The sequence below is a fragment of the Cricetulus griseus genome, chromosome 8 (genome assembly GCF_003668045.3).
Source record: "Cricetulus griseus strain 17A/GY chromosome 8, alternate assembly CriGri-PICRH-1.0, whole genome shotgun sequence".
Taxonomy (NCBI): domain Eukaryota; kingdom Metazoa; phylum Chordata; class Mammalia; order Rodentia; family Cricetidae; genus Cricetulus; species Cricetulus griseus.
In genome coordinates, this window is record NC_048601.1 from 57,511,442 (window position 1) to 57,531,393 (window position 19,952).

The window sequence follows — 19,952 nt, forward strand, 5'->3', positions numbered from 1 at the left end:
TACAATGATGCAGAGTAGTTGTTTAAATAGAACAAAGTGAACATTCTGGAACTGGAAACCATACTGAAAAATAGAGCAAGGGCCCAGTGGCAGATGTGAAAGTGCACAGGAAAGAATTAGCAAACTACAGAGCTGGAGACATGGCTCAGCAGTTAATGACACTGGCTACTACTCCTGAGGAGCCAGGTTTGGCTTCCAGATCCCACAGGGTGGCTCAGAACCTGTGACTGCAGTTCTGGGAGATATGGAGGGGATGACACTGAAGAAGAGCAGGCAGCTGGACATCTGGGGTTTAGAATACTCATTATCCACCTTTCTTCCTTCTTCCTTCCTTCCCTTTCTTTCTTTCTTTCTTTTTCTTCCTCCCTCCCTCCTCCCTCCTGAACTTTCTTTCTTTGAGACAGGGTCTCACTATACAGCCTAGGTTGTCCTGGAACTCACTATGTAGATCAGGCTGGCTTAGAATTCACAGAGATCTGCCTGCTTTTGCTTCCTAGTAGTAGGATTTAAAGTGTGAGCCACCACACACAGCTCACTTCCCTTAACATTTGTGTGTGTGTGTGTGTGTGTGTGTGTGTGTGTGCGCGCACACACGAAAGTCAGAAGATGGCTTGGGAGTTGGTGTTCTCCTTTCACCATGTCTGTCCTGGGAACTAAACTCAGGTAGTCAGGCAGCTGGGCTTGCTGACAAGTGCTTTTACCAGCTGAGCCATCTTATTTATATTTTGCTGGGCTAGGAACCCACCCATAGACTTTGTGTATAGTAGGCAGGTACTTTACTAGTAGATTAGAGCCACAGTCCTTTCGTATTTTATTTTTTGAAATAGGGTCTCGTGTAGCCCAGGCTGGCCTCCAGCTTGCTATGTAGTAGAAGATAAACTTGGATTTCTGATCCTCCTGGTTTATGTGGTGCAGGGACTGGTATTCCAGGCTTCTGAAGGCTGTGCAAACTCTTCAGCATTCAGCCACATCAGCCCGGCTTTCATTTGAACTGTAAATAAGTCCCTAAGAGGAATTCTGTTGTCAGCTTCGAAGGCACCAATTCAGCCAAGTTTTCCCTAGTTTTTATTTTTTGAGACAGAGTATTATACCTGATTGGCTTCAAACTCACAGAAATCTGCCTGCCTCTGCCTCCTGAGTGCTGGGGTTAAAAGTGTGCTCCCCTATGCCCAACTAGATTTTTCTTTTTAAATACTTTTACAAACCACATGGTATCATCTTCACCTTCAACAATTAACCAATTTTTCCCAATCTTGTTTTCATCGGAGACAAATTCATCTCAGTTACCGTTTTTGTTTTTCATGTCAGCTATATCTTTGGAGGAGGGGTGTCTAAAATAAAAGTACAGTAGTAGAGTACCTGCTTAGTAGTCTGGATTCCCCCGTCCCTGGCTTTCATTCTCAGTATGCCCCTAAAAAGAGACCCCACCCTCACCAAAAGATACTCCTGTCAATGTAAGGCAAAGACAAGGGCTGAACCATAAGCGAGAAGGCGGCAGCCCAGGTCTCCCCTAGAGGGCCGTGTCGGATGCGGGGTCCTGCTGCGCCCCCTGGCGGGAGTAGAACTCGTCCGTCATGCTCTGCGGGATGCGTTTCAGCATCTCTTTGGGGAAGATGCGCAGCAGTTTCCAGCCCAGGTCCAGCGACTCGAACACGGTGCGGTTCTCGTAGGGACCTGGGGACCACGCAGAATCGTTAAGGTCCAGAAGGGGAGGGCCTGGCGGTCCCGGTTCCGGCCCGCCCCACGCCGCGCCCCACCTTGGGTGATGAAGTTCTTCTCGAACTTCTGCAGAAACTCCAGGTAGAGCAGATCCTCCGAAGTGAGTGCCTCCTCCCCCACCACCGCTTTCATGGCCTGCACGTCCTTTCCGATGGCGTAGCAGGCATACTACGGAAGAGCAGCGTGGGCTCACCACCCCTGCTGGCTGGGCTCCCCTTGCTGGGTACCAGTTTTGTCCCGACAGGAACTTCTGATTCAGGTGGGGTTCAGAACCACAGCTTCTAAATCGGGATTACCTCCCCTCCTTACCAGCTGGTTGGAGACATCTCCATGGTCCTTCCTGGTCATGCCCTCGCCTATGGCCGACTTCATCAGTCGTGACAGGGAAGGGAGCACGTTGATGGGGGGATAGACCTGAGGAGCAGAAGAGAGTAGCAAGTGGCAGCACTCAGGCTCTCCTTTCATTCACCTGCTCCTCCATGCCCTTCTCAGAAGACTCCTATTCATCTTACAGAAAAGTGAGCGGCTACACTCCACCTGCCTTATTCCCCATAGATTCTAGGCCTTGGTTACCAGGTGGAAGAGAGTGAGGGTTGTCTACATAGGTGAGTTCATACAGTAAGGAAGCTGGAGCTAGGGGCAATGAGGTGAAATTAGTTGATGAAACCCTATTTCAAGGCATCTGATTATTTGTACAAGCAAGTTGAAGCTTAATAACATGTGTGAGCGTGTGTGTGAGTGTGTGTGTGTGTGTGTGTGTGTGTGTGTGTGTGTGTGTATGTTTTGAGACAGGGTGTCTGTAGCCCAGGCTATCCAGACTCAAAGGTGCTTTGTAATCTGATCTTCCTGCCTCCACCTCCCTAGCACTAGGGTTGCAGGCTATGTTGTTGCCTGGATTATGTAGTGCTGAGGATGGAACCCAGGGTTTCCTACATGCTGGACAGGCTCTTTTTTTTTTCTTCACTATCTATCTATCTATCTATCTATCTATCTATCTATCTATCTATCTGCATGTATGCCTGCATGCCAGAAGAGGGCATCAGATCCTATTACAGATGGTTGTGAGCTACTATGTGTTGCTGGGAATTGAACTCAGGTCTGGAAGAGCAGCCAGTGCTCTTAACCACTGAGACATCTCTTCAGCCCTGCTGGGCAGGCTCTTAACCAAATGAGCTACAGCCCCAGCCCTGTCACCCTACTGAGTGTCACTAAAGCTACTAACTGTAAGTGGAAGAGAAACACTTTATATTTAGTGCTCTCCAAATGCTTCCTATATGCTAATGCACCCCCAGTACACTAGTGTGATACATAGACACTGATGCAGACATTAGGATCATTTTCTCAAGGTCCTATCGCCAAGTGGGCTAGCCTGTGGCTAGCTATGAATCAAGGTTCCCCCAGTGCCTAGCTTCTGATGGTGTGACTTTGGGCAGGCCTCTCTCTCCTCCTTCTTGCATAACTCTCTTTAGATGTCTTGGGGGCAAGGGAGCAGATGTGGGGAGAAAGGAGGCAGCTATCAGAGGGAACAGTACCTGCCGGTTGTGTAGCTGTCTGTCCACATAAATTTGTCCCTCTGTGATGAAGCCAGTCAAGTCTGGGATGGGGTGGGTGATATCTGCAAGCAAATACCCTGTTCAGTGTGTGGGGTATGGGGTGTGGGGGTGGGTTCTCATCTACCTGGGGACACATGAGTTCTGCTTTCAGCACAGAAGTGATGGGGTGGCTGGTGGAAATGGAGGGTAGTCTCTGGAGGGCAGGGGGTGCCGGAGGCTACCGTCATTGGGCATGGTGAGAATGGGGATCTGCGTGATGGAGCCACCACGACCCTCCACACGGCCGGCTCGCTCATAGATGGTGGCCAAGTCTGTGTACATATATCCTGGGAAGCCACGGCGCCCTGGCACTTCCTCTCTGGCAGCTGAGACCTGCAATATCCACATGGCAGGTATGTCGGGAGGTGAAAGGCCAGACTCAGGAAGGGAAGGGAGATTAGGAAGTTGGACTGAGGGGACATAAGAGGAGTGCCCAGCCTGTGATTGAACCCTGAGACTCGCTGAGAGGTGCAGGCCCAGATGAGGGAATTATTTTGTTTATTGGAGTGGATTTGAGGCCAAGGGAGAAACAGGGAGGGAGTGGTTTGAATCTGACACCCATCAGCCAGCGTACCTCCCGCAAAGCCTCTGCATAGGAGCTCATGTCAGTCAGTATGACCAACACATGCTTCTCACACTGGTAGGCAAGGAACTCAGCTGTGGTCAGTGCCAGACGAGGGGTGATGATCCTCTCAATCCTGGAAGCCAAGCAAGACAGGGCTCAGGGGCTAGCCTGGGTCCCATGAAGCCCCAGAACGGAGTGTGAGGTTGGCTTGGAGAATGGTATGTCCATGGTGGCAGGGGAACAGATAAGATGAGCCCAGCCCTGGGCTCCTGGTCAAGACAGTGGTTCTCAAGAGTGGGCACTTCCTGGCAATTCTGATGCCAAAAAACTTCTCTTTCCTGCTTGAAGCTCTCCTGAGCATGCTTCCTTTAGCTGGATGCTTTCAGTTCTGGGCTCTGGGCCTGTGGAACTTCCCTTAGCAATGCCATCTCAGCCTCTAGAATTCTGTTATTTAGTTTGGGGGAACCCTTAATACTTGGGATAAGTTATTAGATTTTTAATTTTATCCATGTGAACACAGATTTAAACTCCTACCTTCCAAACTTTCAAAATAGAGCATTTTCTAAATAAATGCCATAGACAGTGGTCTCTCCAGTGATGACCTTGTGGAGGTGGCACAGGTTTGAGGTTCCCTGACTAGGACAGCTGCTGTGGCACAGGTATGAGGAAAGCAGAGGGACAGGTGGGGTCCTGGTCTGGCTTCCTAGCATGCCCCAGGCTTCGGTTTCCCTTTCTGTACAAATAAGAGTTATTCCCACAGCTCTAGCCCATGGCTATAGTTCTGGGATGCCCTGAACCCCAGTATCCCAGGTCTAGGGACAGGGAAGGCCCCAAAGGCAATTTGAGCATAGGAAGGACTCACGTAGGGTCATTGGCCAAGTTCAGGAAGAGGCAGACATTTCCCATGGTTCCATTCTGCTCGAAATCTGACTTGAAGAACCTGGCTGTCTCCATATTCACCTAGACACATATTCAGGGAGCAATAGGCAGGCCATGTAGCCAAGGGTGGGGCTTAGGCATGACCAGCTTTTCTCAGCAAAACTTGGGGACTGATCAGTTTAATAGTCACTGGCATATAGGTGAACAGTCATTGAGGTGGCCATAGGGCCCAGGAAAGACTTATCAAGTCCCCCACAAAACTCAGCCTTTTTAACCTCCAGCTTCTTCTGGTCCCTCCCTTGGCTAGCTACTGTCCTACCCAGCTCCTCAGTCACCAGTTGAACCCTCTGAGGACCCTTGGTATCAGAAAGATATCTTGTATCTGTAGGTTTCTTGGGATTCTACTCCAGGCCAAGTATGGCCCATCTTATAGCTGCTGTGGCCTTGGGATGCTCAAGGGTCACTCTGCCCTGGTCACTGAGTCCATCCTTGCCCCCTTTGGTCCTTTTGTGGTCTCTGCCTCCAGACTGTCCTGAACTTTAGGGGCTTCTCAGAGTGCAGGACTCAGTGTTCCCCAGCAGAACAGGCTGTGCTAGAGCCAAGGCAGGAAGGCTGTTGCTCACGGTTTCTGGAGCTTGCCTCCAGCTCCCCTTACCCCCATGGCTGCGAAGACAATGGCGAAGTTGTCCTCATGGTAATCCAGCACAGCCTTGGATTTCTTCACCAGTCCAGCTTGGCGACAGATCTGGGCAGCAATCTGAGACAGGATGGGCCAGGAGGGAGGCGGTCAGGGCCAGATCCTTGTGACATCTGGTCCACTGAGCCCCGCTGAGGAGGATGGATGGTTGGAAACTTTGGGTGGGGAGAGTCCAAGCCCAGAAGAGTGAGGGACTGCCCTGGATCCCACAGTCTTTCTCAGGGTTGGGGATGGTCTGTTCTTTCTGGCTACTAAGGAGTTGAAGGCACCTATCACAAGGAGCAGGGCAGAATCCCCAAAGAGCAATAGTCGGTGTGAATTTTGGCACTTTAGCTTACAATAGCTGAAGCTTTCAGAGCCTGCATCTCCCACAACCTACTGGACTAAAATGTATGTGGCTGTGAGATCCCTCTGTCCTAAATGGAGATGTGTTGGGGAGGGAGACTCTTGAAAGATTTGGCACAGTCAGGAGTGGTGAGGAAGGGGTATCTAGAAACCTTGTCACACCGGTGGCTGAGAGGACCACATGGTTTTTGTCTAGTGGTGGCAGTCAGGCAAACACTGGCACAAGGACTGCCTAACACAGGCTGTGGCTCAGTGGAGCAGGGCTTCTACACTGGAGTCTGCTTGGGTTCTCTGAAGCCAGTGAGCACTCCATTCACTAGGGTCAGCATGCAGCCCTTTCCAGAGGCAATGTGTGACAGTGTGTGTTGGGGAGTCTGTTATGCAACCCTCACCCTGAGCTGCCAGGAAACACCAGCCAGGGCGGATGCTGGTCATTCCTACATACTCTTTGCTTGGCACATAAGTGCTCAGTGCTAGCCTGGAAGCCCAGGCCTCTGCTTGCTGCTGATCCTTGGTTATGCGTCCCTCACCTCATTGTGGGGGAGCCCAGCTGCAGAGAAGATGGGGATCTTCTGGCCACGGGCAATGCTGTTCATGACATCAATGGGGGAGATTCCGGTCTGGATCATCTCCTCAGGGTAGATTCGGTCATGGGGATTGATGGGCTGGCCTGGGAGGGGTGATCATGGAGCCAGGTTCAGCCTCCAGCCCTTCCATGCACCACCCACCATCACCATCTCTCTCTGCCAACCAGCCAGTACAACAGCCCCTTCTGCAACAGCGGGACTGTGTGCACAGTGTCACCCAGGCACCCATGGCTCCTGTGCATATGAGATGCAATTTAAAAATGAAATCTCCTCTTGTTTGAATTGGTTTAAGCTTAAAGAGCCATGGCTCCATGCCATCTTAGATAGCATTAACCTTAGCACCTTAACTAGGCAGGGCCCCTCAGCATGTAGGCACCTGAGTGATGTGCAGAGGACCAGAGGGTGACTTAAAGACTATGTGTGAACAAATGTGTGCTTGGCCACTACTTTGCTGTGTGGCCTTGGTCAAACGAGGGAGCTCCACAGGCCTCCATTACTGCCTCAGAAAACTGATGGGCTGGGGAATCAGAAAGGGCTTCTGGGGGTCCTGGGAAGGGGTCCCTCTCTGCTGTGAGCTTCCCCCGCCTGAGGTTCCCAGGATAAAGCATAGGGAACTAAAGGCCACAGGGGATGACTGCAGGTGCTGCGCAATGATGGAATGGAGTGCTAGGGGCAGTCTGGGGTACTATGGGGGATCTGGGGACAGGGGCCTTTGCTGGTCTGCCTGTTCATCTGGCCAGTCATGGGGCTTCAGCCTTGGGGCTAGCACTGCTTGCCCTAGGTCCATGCATGACTTCCAAGGGTGGGTGGCGGCGATGACTGCTTGGATGGAAAGTGCTGGGGCTGTGTCCTCAAAGCCTTGCAGAGCTTCTACGCTCTCACCATTAATGTCCAGAAATTCCTCTGCCATGACAACAGGCCCTTTGTCAATGGGTTTGCCAGAGCCATTGAAAATCCGACCTGGGAGGGACAAGGGGTTCAGGAGAGTGTCAGGGCTCCCAGTCTCTGCATGGCCACCAGCTCCACATACTCCTCCTCCAGAATCCCATCACGCTGTGTTCCCTGCCTCCTCAGCCCCCCTGCCATCACACATGGCCCACTTCCATGAGTGTCCCTGCAAAGGATGGAATATCTTCCTTCCTCTTCTGAGAATTGTCATAGGCAAGGCATTGGGGAGTCACCCTGACCACTGGCCTGGGCCCAGGCTGATCACTAATCAGAGGATCAGGCAGGTAAAGGAAGGGCTTCATCATCCCTTTCAGCCTAGCCCTGAGAAGGTGGCTTCCAGCTGCACCTGTAATGACTTAACCTCACTCCTTCCTTGTTGAGCACGTTCTATATTGGGCCCTGCACTAGGGATGGGAGCTAGAGAGAGAAAATATAACCTCTGGCTTCAGAGGGCACATAGGAAACACACAGGTATACATGCAGTGAAAGGCTTGGTTAGAGAAGCCAGGAGAGAAAGACAGAGGAGTGCCCACCCTGCCACTCCACTCTCACCCAGCATGTCTTCTGACACAGGAGTCCGAAGGATGTCCCCTGTGAATTCACAGGTGGTCTTCTGGGAATCGATCCCTGAGGTCCCTTCAAACACCTGTGAGTTAGGGAGGGTTGTTCTGTGGGGGTAGCTGACAAGAATGGGGCCTCCCACTGTGGGCGCTGGAGGTGGGGCACAGCTCTGAGTAGGGCATTCTCTGGGAAACAGGCGGTCCTTCCCTCCCAGGCTTGTAATTGGGAATTAGGAGCTCACCCTTCCCATTGGCACACTTACCTGAACAATGGCTTTGGTCCCAGCCACTTCAAGCACTTGGCCACTCCTCTGAGTCCCATCCGGGAGGGTAAAGTTGACAATCTCTGCATACTGGGCAAACTGTTAGGGAGAGGAGCCACCCAGGGTAAAGCCCGTGTCACTTTCCACTTCACCTTCTGGTCTCAAGCTACTGTCTGTCTTTCCCTGATGTAGGGAAGGGGTTTTATTTGGGAGGGGGCACCCTGGAGAGAACTGCGATTTTAGTCAGTTCTACCCAAATCTCCTTCCTAATGCAAGTTTGTGAAAGCCATCTAATTATTTACACCTTTTACCCGAGCCCTTAAGTCATTAGTTTTCTCCTCTTTAAAACAACGGTGCTAAGAATTAGCCTCACCCCACAAGGCTGCTGTGACCAGGATGGGAACCATACAGACAAGCTGTTAGCACAGTGCCAGGTGGGGTGAGGTGATGTGGGGGTGGGGATCAGTAGCACAAAGTGGCCATTGTGGCCACCCAGGTCTCCTGAGCACCAAGAGGAGCCCACTTGTTACCAGAAGAAAGACTCCCCTGTTTTCCAGGTGTCATCATGAACCAGTGACAAACCTATTCCTAGCTATGGAGCTTGGGTTGACATCTGTGTAATGGTTAGGAATTTAAACAAAAATCAGGTTAATAAACAAAATATATAAGGGGCTCCTATGATAAAAGGGATTTGATTAAAGCATTTGAACAGGCATTTCTCTAAAGATGCAGAGATGGCCAGTAGGCAGGTAGCAACATGCTCATCGGTTATTCTCCTTGGTCAACAAGAAAATGAAAATCAAAACCATGATAAGACAACACTGTACACCTGCTAGGGTGGCTGGGGAAGAAATAGGATACTGACACAAACTACCGAGGATATGGAGAAATTAGAACTGTCTTTACTTTTCCAAGTATAAACCAATGCACTTGGTTTATACTAACTAACATGCAGTCCCTCAAAAGTTTAGAATAGAGTTACCATTTGACCTAAGCAGTTTTGCTCTTAGATATCTAATTGAGAAAGAAACTAAATACATATATATCCCATAAAATCTTGTATGTGAATGCTCATGGAAGCATTAGTCAGAGAAGAAAAAAAGAGAGAAAGAAAGAAGGGGAAAGAAAACAGGGCTTTCAGATCTAGTAGCAGAGTTTCCAACGCTGTCTGCTGGTCTCTGGGGGCATTGCACTCATGTGCACACACATACACATACACATAAATAGAAATAAATCTAAAAGAAAAAGAAAAGAGAATAAATAGCTGTTGGAAAAAGAACCTACAGCAATCTCTACTAACCATATTCCAAAAACAATAAAAGAAATATATATAAGAACTTAGAAGAAATGAATGAAGAATTAGGAGAATATAAAACCAATTAAAAATTAATAGAAAGAATAATCGTATTTTTCTTTTGAGACAAGATCCCCAGCTGTCCTGGCACTCACTCTGTAGAGCAGTCTGGACTTGAACTCACAGATCTGCCTGCCGAGTGCTGGGAATAAAGACTTGTACCACCTTGGCTGATTCTGTAATTTATTTTTAACCTTTTCACAGTTATTTTTCCATGTGCTTTTACTCAATTCAGTCAGTTTACAAGCTTATTTCATTTTTTACAGGTAAAGATGAACTTATATAAATAAATGAGTGGCATTAACATTATTGGATATTAAATTATGCTAATGACCACATCAAATCGTTTCACACTTACCATTTTTATTCCTTTTAAACTTATGGAGTAAGATTTTGTAATTTCAAATATATTAAATTGTTTAAAGCATCAGCCACATAAGTGTTGTGCCAGCAAATTCTAACAAGCAAAAACAAATAATTTGAAATTTGCTTAAGTTCTTCAAAAGTTGGGGGGTAAAGGTACTGGGTTTAATTCATTTTATGAGGCAAATGATACTGACAACAAAATAACACCCTTTTTGGCAAATTGTAGGCTGTCTGCTCATGGACAGAGAGCCCAAAATCCTCATTGAACATTCACAAGCTCAGTCCAGAGACGTAGAAAAAGACCAAGTCACAAAACCAAACCTAAGAGAAAAACAAAACAAAACAAACAAACCAGAAAACAAATTAAAATGAAGATTAAACTCCCAGCACTGATTTCAGGAACACAAGATTAACAGGGAACCTACCAGTGAAGTTAATTTTATTAATGGATTAAAAGATTAATAAATCATTATCCCAAAAATTGGAGGAGAAAGTTAAAAAATTGTCTATGGAGGTTTGGAGATGGCTTAGCGGTTAAAAGTTCACAATATCCTCTAACTCCTTTTGACCTCTGATGGCACCTGAACACACATGACAGACATGTACACAGACATATACACACAAATGAAAATAAAAGCTGGGCATTGGTAGTTCATGCCTTTAATCCCAGTACTAGAGAGGCAGAGGCAGAGGGATCTCTCTGAGTTCGAGGCCAGCCTGGCCTCCAGAGCGAGTTCTAGAGCAGCCAAGGCTACAAAAAGAAACCCTGTCTCGGGGGAAAAAAATAAAGAGGAAGCTTTAAAACAATAACTTTCTATGGGTACAGACAAAAACCAACAAAGTGTTTATTTTATGTTTAAAAAATAAGGAATAATGGAGGCAGAGAGAACCAGCACTTAAACTGAGGCAAGTACTCCGGAGCTCAAGGTTATCCTTCAGACATAATGATGTGGCCAGTCTGGGCTGGAAGAGATCCTGTCCCCAAAACAAGCACAAAATGCAGGAAAGAAAGAAAGAGGAAAGAGAAAAGGGGGGCTGGAAGAAGGCTCAGTCAGTAAAGTTCTCGCTTACAGCAACATCACAGATGAGAACACACTCAGTGTCTCCAGGGATGTGATGTTGGGTCCTCCCACAGACCCTTCTGGGGGTTCAATCACTGCACTTTTCAGAGCAAGCACTCTTGTCCTGACCAGTATCCGTGTATTTATTTGTGGTGCTGATGATAGACCCAAGGCAGTGAGTTTCATAAGCACTCTCTCTGCTCCTGAGACACACCTTCTACCAATGTCTATCTTTATTTTTTTAAACATTTGCTTTTTTTTTAAGATTTTATTTATTATGTATACAACATTCTGCTTCCATGTATATCTGCACACCAGTAGAGGGCACCAGATCTCATAATGGATGGTTGTGAGCCACCATGTGGTTACTGAGAATTGAACTCAGGACTTCTGGAAGAGGAGCCAGTGGTCTTAATCTCTGAGCCATCTCTCCAGCCCCAATGTCTATCTTTAAATACAGTTACCTTCTGAACACACAATTCTACCACTGTAGCTCTCGTATAGCAATGAGAGAATCAGTATAAAATGGTGTGTGTTCATGAACTATCTGTAACAGCAGAACCTGGAAACAGAATGATATTGCTGAATAAATCCATATTCATTTTTTTCTCTTTGCTGTGACAAAAACACCTTTTAAAAGACTTTGTTTTGGCTCTTGGTCTGAGAGGATGCAGTCCACTATGGAGGGAAAGACTTGGGCCAGAGCTTGAGGTCTCAAGGAGAGATGACTTCTGGATTTCAGCACCCGATCTCCCTCTTTCCTTTTTATTCAGCTTGGGACCCCTTAAGGGATGGTGCCATTCATATTCTGGGCAAGTCTTTCGTTCTCAATTAAACCTCCCTGGAAATGCTCTCACACACACCCGGTGGTGTGTGTCTCCTAGGTGATTCTAAAATCCAATGCAGTTGACATTGAAGATTAAATACCACAAATATCAGTATACCCAGAAACACAACCTGCTAGGTCACCATCCAGCAGGGATACATGTGTGTCTCTGCACATGCGCTGTTCACCTCAATATGAGCATAGACTGCAGGTCTCACACAGCTGTCCCACGGAGCTGGGGACAAAGGGACTGATGGTTAACTGTTTTTCCTTTGTTTCTCTGGGTACAAGGAGCATGTACTTTATTCTCAAGACAGGGTTTCTCTGTAGCTTTGGAGCCTGTCCTGGAACTCGCTCTGTAGACCAGGCTGGCCTGGAACACACAGAGATCCACTTGTCTCTGCTTCCCGAGTGCTGGGCTTAATGGTGTATGCCACCACCGCCCGGTTGTTATTAAAATGTAATAGCATTTGGTAACATGTTATGGTGCTGCAATTTATCATCGTGGCTGTCATTCTGTCCTCTGATGGCCACACACTACTAACCTTATGAGTTTGGGGACAGTGCCGTTTGGACTAGTGACTAAGGCAGGCCACTCCCCCAGAGCGTCCCTTCTCAGATTTGCAGCGATAATGGCCACTAATGGCGGTTTTGTTTGTACTGGTGTAAAGAAAGACACAAAGGTGTTCCCTTCTCCCGGGCTCTTTAGGCCCCGACGGGTGGGGTTGCTCTAGAAGAGGCCTTCCCCACCCGAATCCGCGGTGACTGGAGATGCTGAAGTCCAGCCGTTTGGGGTCTGAACCACAAGAGGGCGCCCAAGAGCAGGGAGACAGGGACACCAGGGAATCTAAACAAAAGTCCCGCTCTTTCCTCCACTCTGCTCTGTTCCTTGTGAGCCTGAGTCTCTGAAACCATTGCTGTCCGCAGTGTTTGTCCTCTCACTGGAGAGGAAGGGCTGTCAGCCTGAAGAGAAAAATTTCAGGCCAGAGAATGCTAGCTTGCGCCTAAAAGAAACAAGGCAATAGACCCGCTCAACAAAATCAGGCAGGGAAAGAGTGCTTGCTTGCGTGCGGTGTGGGCGGAGGGGGGAGGGGGAGGAAGCGGGGGGGGGGGGGGAGGACGGGGACGGGGGGTGCGGTAAGGTCCTGGGTTTGATCTCTAGCGGAAAGGAGAGGTGGGCCAGTCTGGGTAGAACAGGATTTCCAGGGCCAGCACTCACCCCAGCCTGAGCCCCCAGCCCCAGGCCTTGAGTACGGGTGAGCTTACAGCCTCCCACCGGCAAAGTGTGAATAAGAAATTGCAGGCTTGAGGGGTGACAGAGTTAAAAAGAAGGAAACAAGGCCTCTGGATGGGCAACTTAAGAGAAACTCAGGACATAGCCTAGGGGCCAGAAAGCAGACTGAAGGGTCTTACCTTGACCTGGTCCAGCACCACCAGAGGCCCATTGACGCTGCACACGGTCCTGTAGGCTGGCGAGGGGAGGAGTGGGTGAGGGTCTACCTCTAAGTCCCACTATGTTCTGCCTCAAGGAAAATGCGCGAATGTGCGTGCCCACACATTCACTGAGACACCACGTACACATTTACTGACACACACACACATTCATTGAGAGACACATTTACTGAGACACATTTACTGAGACACACACACACACACACACACACACACACACACACACGAAAGAGAGAGAAAGAGAGAGAGAGAGAGAGAGAGAGAGAGAGAGAGAGAGAGAGAGGAGCATCCTGTCTCCTGCCCTTCACGCATCCCCACCTCCTCCTCAGCCTGGGCCATCAGGGTCATTAGCTGTGACAGCACCAGCCACCATTGCTGTAAGGGTCAAGACCCTGCCACAGACCCCCCACTGTCTCGACACCTGCAGGATGCTGGAAGAGGGCATGAGGGCAGAGGCCTCCTCAGAGTCCTGCTCAGGCCCTCTGAGCTCTCCACCCCATGTGCTTCCCCTCTGGCCTCAACCCCCACCTCACCTACTCCCTCTTCCCAACTCCACTTGAATTTTCCAAAAGCGACTGGGGCACAGCTGTGGCCTCCTGGGCCCATCCCCAGACCCCCATTGCCCTCCCTTCACCCTGCACTGATGAGCCCTTTGGGATGAGGGGTGCTGCAGCCCTCTGCTTCCTCTACCAAGCCCTGGTCAGGTCCCACCAGCTCACTGGGCATCCTGTTGGGGAGAAGAGGATGATACCAGGAAGAAACACACACATACACACACACACACACACCTCCACACCACACATACCACACACAAACACACACACACAGATAACACCCCCCCCCACACACACACACACCAAGAAGAGAGTTTGGCTTCCAGGGTAAAATCAAAGGATCAATAGCTAGGAAGTCTACTTTTGATCTTCCTGGGGCTAGCTCAGGGGCTCTGAGGAGGCTGTGGTTCCTTGAGCAATGTGATCCCTATGGCAATGGAGTGTCATAGCTAGTCTCTCTCAGGGATTCTATGGGGGCACCAATAATACAGTGGAGACAAGTAATTTGGCCAGACCAGATAAGTTGGGTGCTGGGAAGGAACTGGATCCTGGGTCACTCACAGGCCACAGAGCTTAATGGGCCTGGGACTGAGAAAAGCCTGGCTCAAAGTCATGGGCACGCTTGTGGCACATCTTGGAAAGGGTCTGCCCTGAGCCCCTTATCATCCAAAGAGGCCCACAGCATGCCTAGCCCCAGAGGAAGCCAGTGTCCCTGGCCATGCCTTCCCAGTCATTTAAGCTGCTTCCCAGCACATGCACAAGAAAGATCAAATACATAAGGCCATTCTTCTGCTACTCTTTGCCAGAACCCTCCTAGTGCAAAGACTCTAGTGTAAAACTCAAGGATGATCCCAGAACTGCCAGATTAGGACGCCCCATTCCCTACCAGAGCTACCTATTGCCCCTGAAGGAGGTCCACCTTTATCTGAGGCAGGATCCAGGAGAAGCCCCTCCTGGGTGAAGGGCCAGCTCTCCACCCTGCATTTGTCCTTCAGGCCAGCCCTACCACCCATGCTCATTGGCTCCCCCTCAATGTCCTCCTGCCCCTGCACCCACCCTAACAAGAGGGCTACTATATCATTGTACTATTGGAGACTGGACACCTTTCCTGAGTGAAGGAAGAAAGGATGGGGTGCAATGCTGGGCACCCTGCCAGAGTGATGGAGGAAGGGATGGAGGGGGCAGTGTTGGGCACCCTGCCTGACGTGAAGCAATGGGCAATGCTGGGTGGCCTACCTGGCCCTTAGGGAGTCAGGTTGGGAGATTTTTAGCTTCCCTCAGGCCAGACTAGATGGCAGCCACTGTGAGGTCTCTGGAGTCTCCACAGCACCCCAACCTTCTTTTCAGACTGCAGGATCCATCCACTAGGCTAGTTCAAGACAGGAATATCAGAGTAGCTGAAGAGGGCACAGCTCTCTGCATTGTGGGCCCTCACTGTAGACAACTATTGAGTATCATTTTCTACTCAACAAATCTTCAGGCCTTGCCCTTGCTTATCCCTGCAGTGCTTCTCCCCTGGAAATCCCCAACACCACAGACTGGCACCCTGAGGGATTGTAGACCCCAACATAAGACTAGACCTTTTCTCAGAGCCATCTGGTTTCATTACATTGGTGTGTGTGTGTGTGTGAGAGAGAGAGAGAGAGAGAGAGAGAGAGAGAGAGAGAGAGAGAGAGAGACAGACAGAGAGACAGAGACAGAAAGAGTCAGAGTCAGAGTCAGAGACAGAGATAGAGACAGAGAAGGCTTCCTTCGAACTCACTCTTATATACCAGGCTGACCTCAAACTCCTGCCTCATAGGTGTGCCAGCACACCCACCCTTGAGTTGTCCAGTTAGGACTCAGGCAAAGGAAAACTGAGCAACAAAGATGTCCTTGGCTGGTGGGAACCCTGACTGTGTCCCTTGCATGGAGAGGTAAACTAAAGTGGAGAGGTTCAGCGGGTTCTGGGGCACTGGGGGATTAAGGCACTGCCCACCCAGGGAAGTCCCACTTGACCCTGAAGAAAGACACAGGGTGATGAGCTGCCAGGAGTGATGGCTCACTGACCTCAGGGCATTCCCTCTCTCAATGGGCTTTCCCCAGACTTAGCAGACACTCTCCCCCCTCTGCCTACCCCTTCCCATTGTCTCTGACATTGGGGGCTGCAGTGTGGAAGAGAGCTCCCTACCCCCATCTCCCCACAGCCTTCCTGGTCAAAGGCTCAGCAGGGCTCCTCCAAGGTCCTAATTAGCGCCTGACCAGCCACACCTGCAGTGTCCTGTCTCCTCCCCTCCCCCAGCAGGCTGGAGGCCACGGTGGGGGGGCAAGCCTAGGGCAGCAGGTCCAGTTCCCCCACCCCCATCCCAGCTGGGGGGACGGGGGAGGGGTCACCACTGGAAGGTGGGGGTCTTAGAATCAGAACCTGCTTGTTAGGACTCTACTGTAACTTCCTCCCCTTTGGCTCTCCAACCCTGGATGAAAGTCCTGACATGGCTCCATCCCTCCAACCAGGCTGTCACTTGTCCTTTTGCACCTTTGCACAGGCAGTGCTCGACATCTACCCAGCGATCCCATGAAGCTGCACTGTCCTCTACAATAAGCCGCTGAAGGAGGGCCCTGCTTCCCAAGGAGGATATTGCCCGCACTCACGTCCAGTCCCAACTCTGCCCTCCTCCTTTCTGGCCAGCTCTGTCCCTCAGCCCAGCATTAAAGCTACCCTTCCAGCCCCAGCTATGCCCTGGGGTGACCAGACTACCTCTATGCAAAGCTACATGAGGCCTGGGGCCCCTGAACTCTGTCTGGGCTGGCCTGTCTCCCAGACTCCCTTTCCACTTCTTCAGTGGAGTTTCTGGAGTGCCTGGAGTTTCAGAGTAGAGGGCTTGGCTGGAGGAGCAAGGCAGAGGAGGACAGCACACCTGCCTTGTCAGGGAGGCGACAGCTCTGGGGGAGGGGCCGCCTACCTTTGGCCACATCTCCCAGGAAGAATTCTCCACCCAGGTACCCAAGATGGGTGGAGGGGTATGGGGAACTGAGCTGAGCTGGTCTAGGAGGGTGTCCTGGAGGGCTAGTCCAGGCCCTAGCATGTCCTGGGAGGACTCTCAGCCTGTGATAAGGTGGGGTACCATGGCAGAGTCTGGAAGGCACACTTCTGTAGCCTTTGTTCTGTCACTGATGGTGTGATCTTGTGAAAGAGAGAGAGAGAGAGAGAGAGAGAGAGAGAGAGAGAGAGAGAGAGAGAGAGAGAGACCTGCAGGGTGTTGACAATAAATAAGTTGCTAGCAGGAAGAAGCTGGTGAGGGCTGCTCTAGCTTGAGCCCTCCCACCTGGAAGAAAAGGTGGGCTGGTGAGGGGAGGCTGCATGAATTTTGTGCCAGGAGATCCTTGTAGATCCCTGTAAGGCAACATTCCAGAAGGAAAGCTGAGCCTGGAGGTCCAGACTCCTGCCCCACCCAACCTGGCAGCTCTCCTTTGCCCACAGGTGGTTGGGCCTGCAGGGGCAGGGTATCACATGGCCCCAAGCCCTGGGCATAATGAGGCCCCCCTCTCCACTGATTTCTGGGCCCTGGTGACCTCCAAGGCCTTTGCCTGGAGGTTTTCTGTAGACTCTATGTCCATGAGGCAGGGCCTTCAGGCCACCTTGAGAGGCATGGCCTGCCCCCTTTTTTTTCTCGCTAGCTGGTGCACACTCTACGGGTCTCAGGCTTAGCTGCTCCCAGGGCTCTGCTGTCTGAAGGCTGAAAGGCACCCTGCTCCCTCTGAGCTCAGTTGTGGGATTCCCTGTGGGGCTGGGTACCTTTGGAGTCAGGGTAAAGAAGGATGGCTGTGTCTAGCACCTTCCCAACACCCAGCACCCCCTGTTAGGAGCCTCAGGCTCTGCTCAGCTGGGGCCACTCAGGCTGGTTTACTCCAGTGAGCTGGGCTGCCTGAGACTTTACCGGGCCAGGGAGAGTGACCTTGGACAAGAACATGGGGGGTGGCTTTGGCCCTGTGGACCTTTGCCAGGTTTTCTGTCCCTGGCATTGACTTGACTCACCCTTACAAATCAGGCACAGAGTTGCCTCCTGACAAAATGGGAAAGGCACATCATGTATGAACAAGTACATGTTCCTGCCCCAACAGTATACACACATTTCCACAGTTACATGTGTTCTCATATATCATGTAAGCATAAATCCATATGCGTTCTCTCCTTGAGCACACATGCACATTATGTCCAAGAGCAAGAGCATACACATACACACATACACATATCTCACCTCCACCCTGAGTGCACAAGCACACACACACACACACACACACACACACACACACACACACACACATTTTGCCCTCTCCGTGGAGAATGGCCTTCTAGTACATGCTTCTATATCCAGATTCTCTCCCGTAGGAGGTGATTCAGGCCCAACACACTGGTTACTAAATTCCTCAAGACAAGTGCCCACTGACGATACGTCTACACGTCACTGCAGATCCATGTACCCACTCACACATGCCCACATGTGTTCTCCTTCCCTCCCTCTCTCTCTCCACTGTTTCTCTCTCTGGACCTTGAGTCTTAGGATCCTGACGATAACAGTTGCTACTCAGCCCTCTCCTCAGCCCCAATGGGGACCGCCATCCCTCCACCTGCGGAGGTGATCCAGGCGAAGCTCCGAAGCTCCGTTGTTCCCAGAGGCTCCTGATCTCCCTAGGTCCTGGCCCTCCTTTTCAGAGGCTGAAGCACCTTCCCAGCAGCCCACTCCCCTCCCCAGCTGGACATGAATACTCACTGACACGGGGGTGGGTGATGTAGTTTCGGCTCACAGCCTGCACATGCTCTCGGGTTGCGACTGACTCACAGCTATTGCTAGTGAATCCCCCAGACCTGCTGTCTACTTTCGTGGCCATGGTGTGTGGAGAGCTGGGAGTCAGTGCCTGAAAAGACTGGTGGCAACTCCAAGACTTCAGTTCCAGCTGGAGCTGGAGCAGGCGGCTCAGCTTGTGCCAGTGGCCACCCCTCCTCTTCCTTCTGTCCTTGCTCCCCCCTCCTCTGCCAAGTTGACTGTAAACAGGGAAGCTGGCACGTACCAGCTCCGAAAGTTTCTCATGTACAGGCTGAGCAGATCCTGTAGTGGCTGGCCCCCTGGGTGCCAAAAGCTTGCTATGAAGGACAGAGCAAGGTGTGCGACATTTTTCCTAACTTTTGTGCCAAAATGTCCCTCTGCACAGTTCCTACAGTGAGTGTGGCTTCAGCTTTACCTACTTTCAACAAGCCCTTGTCCCTCACTATAACACTTCTTGGTCTCCTTATGCCCTATTTCTGGCAGACTGTCTTCTCATTGTCCTCACAACTTGCACCGTTTTTCCTGAGCCATACTGGGTACCCTCCCTCTCCATTCTATCACCTCATTGTCTTTAAAGGTTCATCTCATGGCCAGTTACAGGTCACCTGCAGGAAGCTACCATGTTCCTTGGAATCAATCTGAGCTGTCTTCCCTGCTCTCTCCCTCCAGCACTGGTCCATTTCTGGTCTCTGCTCCTCTTTCATGCATCCCAATCTGTCAAAGAACTTTTCTGCTGGGGGCTGAGTGTGGCTACGAAGGAGCAGAGTCCTTCTTGCATGCTTCCATGAGTCTACACAGCAGGTGAGATGAGGTGAACTTTTGCCCCTGGTCCTAGTGTTACTTTTCTGTGTGATATATGCTAGATATTAAAAATGCTACCATTGTGGGTAATTAGGTGTGATGGCTAACTTTGACTGCCAGCTTGACAGGACTTAGAAACATCTAGGAAATATGCACAGCTCTCCCAACTCCTGCCACTGCCATGCCTTTCCTACCATAGTGCAATCTCAAACCATGAACCAAAATAGACTCAACTTTCAACAACAGGTACCTTGTCATAGCAATGAAAAAGTAACTAACAGAACACTGGCACCAGGAGTGGACTTGTTACTGCAAACCTGGCCATGTGGTATTTTTTAGGCCTCTGCAAGTGGTTTGTGAGGGGAATGTGGACAAGTTTTTCGACAGCAGTCTAGTGAAGCCATTCTAGAATGGTCTAAGAAGAGTGAAATTGGCCACTCTGGCAGAAGACTAGAATGCAGAGAGATATATGGACCATTGCAGCTAGCACATTAAGTTTCAGAGTGGAACAAGGCCTTTATGATTAAATGGGCAAGAAGTGATTCGTATTTTATTCTGGAAAAGAATCTGAATTTATT

General features: G+C 50.2%; 1 protein-coding gene across 1 annotated transcript; it reads right to left on the minus strand.

Annotated features, from left to right (window-relative positions):
- Positions 1-1,510: 1,510 nt before the first annotated feature.
- Atp6v1b1 (ATPase H+ transporting V1 subunit B1) lies at positions 1,511-18,637 on the minus strand. The gene is made up of 14 exons (XM_027428572.2): positions 18,520-18,637; positions 13,176-13,231; positions 8,156-8,254; positions 7,885-7,978; positions 7,267-7,344; positions 6,328-6,467; positions 5,411-5,512; positions 4,739-4,836; positions 3,886-4,009; positions 3,494-3,644; positions 3,252-3,334; positions 2,029-2,133; positions 1,758-1,887; positions 1,511-1,674 (listed from the first exon to the last, which is right to left on the minus strand). The coding sequence occupies exons 1-14, from the start codon at positions 18,635-18,637 to the stop codon at positions 1,511-1,513; spliced, it is 1,542 nt and encodes a 513-aa protein (XP_027284373.1).
- Positions 18,638-19,952: the final 1,315 nt, after the last annotated feature.